The sequence below is a fragment of the Vigna unguiculata genome, chromosome 7 (genome assembly GCF_037176805.1).
Source record: "Vigna unguiculata cultivar grain cowpea cultivar isolate G323 ecotype 2 chromosome 7, ASM3717680v1, whole genome shotgun sequence".
NCBI classification, from domain to species: Eukaryota; Viridiplantae; Streptophyta; class Magnoliopsida; order Fabales; family Fabaceae; genus Vigna; species Vigna unguiculata.
The window spans coordinates 46926316-46936009 of NC_140798.1; the positions used below are offsets into that span (position 1 = coordinate 46926316).

The 9694-nt window shown below is 32.1% G+C and overlaps 1 protein-coding gene across 1 annotated transcript; it reads right to left on the reverse strand.

The window, feature by feature from the left end:
• Nucleotides 1–1619: 1619 nt before the first annotated feature.
• Nucleotides 1620–7218, reverse strand: LOC114191533 (uncharacterized). Its single transcript, XM_028080752.2, is given in 7 exon segments — nt 1620–1984; nt 1986–2240; nt 4908–5660; nt 5736–5879; nt 6212–6463; nt 6792–6908; nt 6994–7218. Coding segments are annotated over 7 exon segments (1734 nt in total). The 5' UTR covers nt 7141–7218; the 3' UTR covers nt 1620–1918.
• Nucleotides 7219–9694: the final 2476 nt, after the last annotated feature.

Consider the following 9694-nt stretch of genomic DNA (forward strand, 5'->3'; position numbering starts at 1 on the left):
ATAGATATTTGAAATTTTTAAAGATTGTAAAAATATGATAAATATAAGATATAAGATGGTATAAAGGATAAATTGGAAGACTTGTTATTATATATATATATATATATATAACAGAATATAAAATATAAATAATTGGTTTGGATGTTGAAGTTGACCAATATAATGTTATCTTCAAATTATTATAAAGTGTTATCAATCTTAACGTCAAAGTGAGTTGAAAATTCTCTTTATCTTATTATTGGATTAGTTAAATCAAGTTAAGGACGTATTTTTTATCCTTCGTTGCATTTTACAAAATGATCAGTTGATAATCACAAGTGAACAAATAAAAGACAATTATCAAATGACTCTACATGATTTTTTCTAAAAATAAAGTTACAAAATTATTAATCCGATAATTTTTTATTTCCAAATACATGATTTATGCAAAATACGAATTTAGATGATTACAAATTTAAATGAATGTCTAAAATATATATATATATATATATATATTAGAATTTATTTTTATCAGAGTTTAATTTATGAGTTAATATGTAAATATTTTTTACATTATCAATCAATTGGGAGTTGTTATAATGTAATGTAAAATTAGTGTTTTCTCACGTCGAGCACAATTATTTAGATTAACTTATCATTGTTATTAATACAATGTTGATAATTGAAGTTTCTTTATTAGTTTATCAATGATGACTGGAAATTTTCCATGTTGACATTACTAAAAAACACTCCTAACTAGTATAGATAACTAACAAACTATTGCCCGAAACTATAAACAAAAATTAACGTCTCAAATGATAAAATAAATATTGCAGACAACAACAAAAAATTATCTTGGCAAACATCACAAAAAAATATTAATCTCACCTTCACAAAAAAATAATCTCCCTAATGTTTGACCTAAAAAATTCTAACTAATATCAAACAAAAAATAATAATAATCAACAAAAAAATATTATAACAACTTAAATTAAAAAAAATAAAATGCTAACCGACATCAGTCAAAAAGTTTTGTCCCAACAATTTCTGGATCTCGAACAAGCCAATAATATCCGAAATTAAAATTGAATTGAGAAAAAAATTCAAACTACAACATATAAATATGAGAATATAAAAAATTTTAAATTCCTACATTTTAAATCAAATTTAAATTTCTATAATAATAAACAATTCAATTACTTTAATGAAATTTTAGAATTTAAATTTCTTTTTAAATTCTTTACTCAAACAATATATTAATTTCAGATTCTCTAAAAAAATTTAATTATCCTACTAAAATTGTCTATCCAAACAAATTATAATGGTATAAAAATAAACATTTATTTTATCCCATGAACACATTAAAATACTAGAGGCTCTGTGAATCATCACCATTCCCATCATCTGCATATAACTCGATACAGAATAAAAACACAAGTCACACACCATGAATAACTAAAATCTGTGAGCAGAACAAACAGAACTCATTAAAAAAATGGCAACAAATAAATTTCGAGGGCAATTGTACGTAGAATATTGTTTAGACAGTATGCAATATTCCAGTCAACAGTAACTGTTAATCCTATGTTATTTACAATTTGCTAAAATGGCCAAGTTTTGACCGATATGTAGCTCTCAACTAACAGAACAAGTCATCTTGACTGGTTGTATCTGCATCATCCTCATCATCATCACCATCATCATCATCATCATTAGAACTGTCACTATTGGCATTGAATGTCAGTATCAACTGTAGAAGGTCTCGATCTGTAGTTGAGTTTTCTCGATTGTTTTCTGTCCTAAGCCTTCGTCTTGGAAGTGATAACAGTTGCAACATCAGGTCTTCAGGAGATGCTATCCGGTACATCCAGCCCCTAGCCTTCGGTTTCTGTGGGACACAAAATTTTCCATCAATTTGCATTTATCATCGGTGTCATTGTCATTTATTATCATCATCATCATCAACTTTATTGTTCTCATCATCATAATCATTCATATAATCACCAATCATCTTCATCACAATCATCATTGTCACTCTCTTCCTTCTCCTCCTCCCCCTCCTCCTCCTCCTCCTCATCATCATAATCATAATCATTCTCATCATCATCATCATCATCATCATCTTCTTCTCTGTCCTCTTCGTCATCATCACTCTCAGACATCTCATCCTCAAAGTCATCATCAGACATAATATGATCATCTTCGTCATAGCCACCACCACCAATTGAAAACCAATGAACACGATCACACACATGAACCTTCTTCAAAGAAGTACCAGCAGAGAAATTAGTTCCTCTGCTGCTTAAACAGTATATGTAACAAATATTCTTTATCTGAATTTTCATTTAATAACAGACCAGTATCAGTGTTAAAATCACATAATCCTAGGACTTTCCTAGACAAGCATAAGAAATTTTAGCTTTTATTACAAGTTAATTTCGGATAACTAGCTTATTTCTCTACCTATGACTAATTTCCACCAAAAAACCTAATTGACCACCACATCTATTCACGAGGCTCGAACCTAGGAGATGAGTCTAGTTCCACTTCGACCAAGGACTTCTCTAAACAAGCATATCAAAGTATCTTCTATTACAAGCTCTTTAATCAATGCAAATAATTTCAAGAACATAAATCCTTAAATGTATACCATGTTCTTTCGTAAAAATCACTTCCGAATAATGTATTTAACATGTTTTGCTTTCACAACATACCCAGTTGAGCAATGAGCACCCACCCAAAACTCCCTTATGGCAGCGTGTTCAAGCCTGTAACTTTTACCCATTTTCCTGACAAGCTATACAGCCTTATAATGACGTAGCAGCATATAAGCTTGCCATATCATCCAAATGTGAAATGATCCAACCAACTAATCCAGTGCTGGTTCAAAAGTTTCATGCATTACTGATCACGCTGGTTCTCAACATTTACTAGTTCAGATTGGAAAGTTATGTGTCATGTTGTCGCAGTTATGTTTATTTAGTAACCCTAGGATGCTTATATCACTTATGTGATAAACTGCAAGGCAGATATGTCCGCGTATTTCCTCAATAGGATTTTTGACATATCTCTGATTCATGGTGTGTTAAAAAAAAAAAAAATTAAGTTTGTTTACCGAAGGAGACTCTTCAACAGCAACTAAGCCTGCGATATTGTTCTGCACAAATTCAGGAATGATTCCACAATTCTTTCAATTAAATCTGCCAGTTTGTGTGTTCAAACTCTAGAGTCTAACGTGGTCTACTTTCCATTCATGTAGTGTACTTCTGTGTTGTTATGGTTTCGGGCCTTTACTGGTCTTTGCATGAAAGCTAGACTCTGTCTTTTGGGTATTTGGGACACGTTGTTTTTTGACCCAAAAATGAAAAACAAGGAAAGTTCAAATGTTCCCACAACATAAATGAAACCTAAAATGACAGTTATTCTCCGTTTTAAACCTTCAGCTTTAGCACTGATGCCTCATTCGCCAAGTTCATTTCAGTTCTAAGTTTCTGACCTCAAAGGCTTTTTACTGAACCAGGTTTGTTAGTTGTCAGCACGTTAGTTAGTAAGACAAAGGGGATTCAACAGGAAAATAAATAGGAGTAGGATGCAAGCAAAGAGGCATTTTATCTTGTGTCCCTTGATAATTGAGCTTTACTCCTTGAGAAAGTATGTGAAGGGGAAACCCTTGGAAGATTATCTCTCATACTTTTTGTCCTTTTGGAAGCAATAAATATCATCTTACTTTAGTTTCTTCTATTTTTCAATTTGGATTCAATTAGATTAAACTAAACCCCAAATCCAAATTTTGGGGAGAAGTATTGGACAATTTCATAAGATTCTTGTGATGATATGCTGATTTCATTGGCCAGGGGCTGTAATAAATGTTCAAGATGGTTACAATTTCCAAACAGCTTAAAGCAATTTCTAACAAAGTCATGGCAAGACAGTGATCCAATGGAAGCCTAAGGTTTCTGCCAATGGGAGAATTGAACACACCATAGTTGAGGACAAGAAAGTGAAGGATGGTGTCAAAAATAGAGACTCAAAAATCATTGAAGCTAAGAAGGTGGAAGAGGATGAAGATTTGCTGCACAAAATGGAGGAACAGAGGTGATTTCGTATGTGATCAGAGAATCTCCTTCTCCAGCAGGAAATGTTGTAGATAGGGACTTGATAGACATCATCTCTCTGGGGCAGTGTTATGACAGGGACTTCAGTATTATGGAGTATCTTGTGTTTCACTGGGAGTAATGGGGAATGCTAGGTAAAGTATGTAAGTGTTTGGTTCTTCCTCGACAAGATAAGTTCCCCAAGTATTTGGTAGTTAACAAGAAATGTCATCTTTGATATGTTTTCTAACATGGATTCCTAACAAGGCTTTGCATGATCCAACTTAAATTAATGCATAATCCAATTGGTTTAAAGCAGTCAAAGTATGCAATTTTTATGTGATTCAAGCAATGTTAAAATCTGATTCACTGCATTTTAGAATCACATCTATTCTAAAAATCGAATTGTTAATTCATACAATTCTGACAGCCGTGAACAAAACAATAAAGTCTGATATAACTCAAAGGATCCATCTTTAAAAAATAGTGATGGGTGGATGGGAGTCTAACATTTTCTGAGTTATGCCTAGGGTAACAGTACAACATCAGACATTTTGGCTCTCGAACCAACTGAGATTGAGGGACAACAAGGGGGCAGAAAAGCTTTGGATGATACCTTCACACTATGTACTTGGATTCTTCTTATGATTGTATATTATAGTACATTATAACATATTTTATATATATATAATGTTTTAATAGAAACTTCCAATCTGAGATTTATGCACAAAACTAATTTTTCCTGCACATCAAAGGCATTGTCCACATATAATAATATCATCCTGACCTAAGTTCTGAGTTGCAATAATTTACGTCTTAAGACCAAATTCATACCTGCTCAATAATTTTGGGCAGAGTAGCTTTCTCAAGGGCCTTTGGAGTCCATATCTTGATGTCATGCTCAATACCACTGCTTGCAAGAACCATTGAATGAGGATGAGACTCAATGCAGTTCACAACATGCTTATCTGCTTCCATGACACGAATAAGCTGACCACCTTTCTTTTTCCATACAAAAATCCGACCACAGTCCGACCCACTCACCACATACTCACACTTGGGTCCAAAAAAGTTGACACCCTTAACTGTCTCACAATTCCTGTGTCCCTTAAATACTTGCGGGGTGATTTTTTCATCGCCATCCATGTTGGATTGAGACAACACAGATCCATGACTAAATCCAAGTTCATCTGCATCACAGTTCGTAGATTTAGGAAACTCATGATCAGGGTTGGGTCCCAAACCCATATCTTGGGTAAAAAGGTAAATAAACTCGTCGTTGTATGACACAAGCAGCTCTCTTTGTTCAGAAAAGGCCAAGCCTGTTATTCCAACCCGCTCGTCACCAATCAAGTGAGGAGGACAAAAGAAGTCGGTTGGTTGACCAAAATCAGTAGATCCATCCCATTTATACTTGCGAATATCATAAAGTCTAGTATATTCATCAGTTCCAGCAACGGCAAAGAGATTTGGGTTCCTTGGATCAATTGCAATAGCATTAAGATGGATGACTGGCATATAGTTCCACCTATCCTTGATTGGCTGGCATGTAAAAAGTTCTGTTGCGACCCCAGTTCTCAGATCAAACTGTCAAAACACATAGTGCGATTACTAAAGAATAAACAATAAAAAATTAAACGGGGGAAGGAATCAATCACTCACATGCTGTACTAATCCATCTTCACCACATGTATAAAATATATGAGGGCTACCAGGTTCAATAGCCAATTTATGCGCCCTTCCTTGATGCTTGGCCAGAAACTTAGTTTCCACTCCTCCATTTTCAAGAATTTGAGCATGTCTAACCTATAATTGAGAGGTCGCAAGGAAAACAGCCCTATCTTAGTAAAACAATATAACAAGATTCCTGCATATTCATACAGTAATAAAACAGTAAAATTAATACCGTAGAAGCAGTTACCCATACCACCAGAAACCATATTAAATTTGGCATCCCAGAGATAAAATATGTGCACAAGATAGTAGAAACAGTTACCGATACCTTTTTTTTTTTTCTATAAATTATCACATTGTTAGTTAAAACACAAAGCAGATAAAAAAGCAAAATACGTAAGGTATGTTGACACAGACAGACAAAACCTTATAACAATCTGGAAGAATTGACAGAAAGCAGATACCTGTCCATCAGCAGCACAGGTGACAATGCTTCGATCCTCAGAGTGAGGCATGATCTTGGCCTGGAAAACATTGTTGGTGTGACCAGAATGGAAAGAGAGTTTAATACCGCCAGTCTCCCAGTCCCAGAGAATAACCCTCCAATCATCAGAACCAGACACCAGAATGTCCCCATCAGTATTGAAGCTGACAGTGTTGACACAACCTCTGTGCTTGGCAAGTTTCCTGAGCACATCAAGTCGAAGGACAAGATCCTATAAAACACACGACAGCACATTAATTAATGACCAGGGTAGAGCTTTGAGCTTCTGGATAGAGGCACATTCGGAATCACACGCCTACAGAGAAGCCAAATTATTATCATCTATAAAAGCAAGAAACCACCTTGATCGGATACCCAAAACAAAAACACCCTTTACAAAAAGGGAACAAAGGGACCACATTCTCGTCTTCAATATAAATTATTTCACGGAAGCAAAGAGATGGGTAAAGAACTGACTACAAAGGATGAACAATTGAAAAGATATAGAAAGAGGAAAAAGAATGGAAATTGAGGGTTAAGAGAAGAGAGGGGTGTGGAACCTCGGAGGCGCCAAGTCGGAGAGCGAAATTTCTTGGCGGTAGATGGCCGAGTTCTCGATGGCAGAGATCAGGAATGGCCTTGTAGACGGCGGTTATAGGCCTCTTGTTCATCCTATCCTGTGGAATAACAAAAAGAATTGGATTGAGCAAATAAAGATTGATGAATGATGAAGTATGAAGTATGAAGGATGATTATGGATACCTTGAAGAGGAAGAACAAGACACAATATACAGAAATAGATGGATAGGTTTGGGTGCAGAAGAATGGAACAAAACCAAAGGAGTGATGGGAGAACACACAGTTATATGTGTGCGAGAGAGTGGGGTTGGGGTTCCCCTGTGCTATCATGGTGATGATGGTGTGGTAATTATGATGATGGTGATGGTGATGGATGGATGTTGATGTAGATGATCGAGGAATGCTCACGTAAAATTACTCAACACTGTTATATGTTATGTGTGTGATATGTGTGATAGATAGAGTGGGGTGGGGTCCTTTGGTTTGCCCTGTTCTATGATGTTCATGATCATGATGATGATGATAGATGAATGATGAATGGATGTTGATACAGATGATCGTGGAATTGTCACGTGAAATTAATCCACACGTACTACACTGTTAATCTCCACTTCAGTGCCACCCTCCTAATTTAATCTTTCCTTTTAAGATAGAATAAAATAATTAACCCGAATCTTTATCATATATGGTTTTTAAGTTTATATTTCTGTTACTAAAATATTCAACGTCTTGTTTATTTATATAATCATTAGCTTTTATATAACCATTTTTATTTTTCAACAGTTCACATATTAAATAAATAAAACTCAATTTAAAATAATTTCATAATAATTACTCAAACCTGATTTTTGTTATGATATTTATGCGGAGTTTCTAAGATCTGAGTTGTTGATTCTTGATGAAGAAATTCTCACTTTCAAAGAGAAAGAGAGGAAACATTCACAGAAAAACTAATGTATGATTGTAGTAGTGAATGAGAGAATCAAATCCTACGATGAGATAGTGTAGTTATAAGTTATCTTGCGTTTATAAACAAACATATATAAATATATTGAAGAAATAATTGATTCAAATTATTATATTATAAGTTTGAGAATATTACGTAATCAATCATTATATTATAAGATATTATTTTTAAATATATTGAAAAAATAATATAATATAATAATAAATTAATATATTATATCTATAATTATATATAAAGATATTTTCTTTTCTTGTCCACATTTCATAATTTCAATTTTACTCTTTATAATGTAATTATTTGTTAAATTTTTAAAAATTAACGATTACTTTTACAAGTCTTTATACAACTATTTACTTATGTTAATCTTTTTTATTCTCTTATTCATCAACAGTTATTTTCTCATATTTTTTTCCATACATTTAACTTTATTTTTGATAAATATAATTTAATTTTTTTATTAACTTAATAATATTACAATATCATCAACTACTAATATAATATTATATATATTCAAAAAATACATACACACATGCACTATAACGTCTGTGGATACGTTAGTTGTTTATAAATATTTTTGAGATATTTCATAATATCTTAAAGAATGATATCTTAAATTATCCAAACTTTAAGTAGTTTGCACCATTTGACCTTAATCATAATTGTTTGCGAATGTGTTGCTATTGAAGCATAATCTAAATAACGTATGAATGTGTTGTAATCCGAAATTAGTCATAGTAACTTGCGGATGTGTTACAGTCCCAGTTTAATTGTAATGTGTGTTATGGTTAAAATGTTCTAAGTAGTTATGTAGCGCAATAACTTAAATTGTCTTTAAAATTTTTTAAAAAAATTTCAAATATACAAGACTCATATTAGTATAATATAAATATAATTGCTAGCCACCTGAAATCGCGCTCCTGAGCTGGGAAATTAAATTACTTATGTGTTGCTGCTATATATCGGTATCTTATTAAAGTTTTCTTTTAAATATATTTTTGTCACAAAATACTTTTTTCCAAACAAAAAGGTTAGAGCATTTTTTTTATAGAATTAAAAGATATACTTATTTTTATTAGAATGGTAAGAATTTGTCTAAACGAAGTCAGGATAAAAAACAATTATCATCTGCTCGTGCTAAAGATAGATAGATTTTAAATGTGTTTTAATTAGTTAATAGTATAAAAAATAAACCTATATTATAAGTCAAACTTTTCATGAATCTCAAACGTACTAGTTAGATGGTTTTACACCTAAATATTATTTATTATGATTAAAAAAACAATCTGTTTTCTTCATTTAATTTGTTATTATAATTTTTTAACTAAAAATAAATAGTATGCCTTTAATATAAAAAAACTATATTGACTCTTAATCATTAGTTATTTTATAAAAAATAATTATTTTTGTAATTACTATTTAAAATATATTAAAGTATTTTTAATTAATTGACAGTATTAAAGATTTTACACTAAAATTGTGCCAACTTCAATTCTTAAAGAAAACATCGTATATGTTTTGAATTTGGCTCAAGATAAAACCAACATGGTAAAAGTTGATTACATGATAATAATAGGATAAGATAAAATAAAATTGCACGCAGAAAGGAAGCAAAAACAAATAAATATTGCTTACAAATGATTATTGAGTAATTGCTGATAAAAAAATCATAAAATGGTTATTGAATCAATTTCACACATTTACCATCTCCTAATAAATTAATAATTTTGGTATTGTCATTTCTGTTGAACTTTCATTTATTTAACAGTATGACGGGTCTAGAAGAGAACAAAAATTCATGTGAGCTTCTGGAACTGAAATCCTGACACGGTTAAGAGAGTTACCTTCTCAATATCACTGTGCTTATTTCGTACAAAATTTTGTTATCATGCTTTTACAATCATGTCAATATCATTAGAA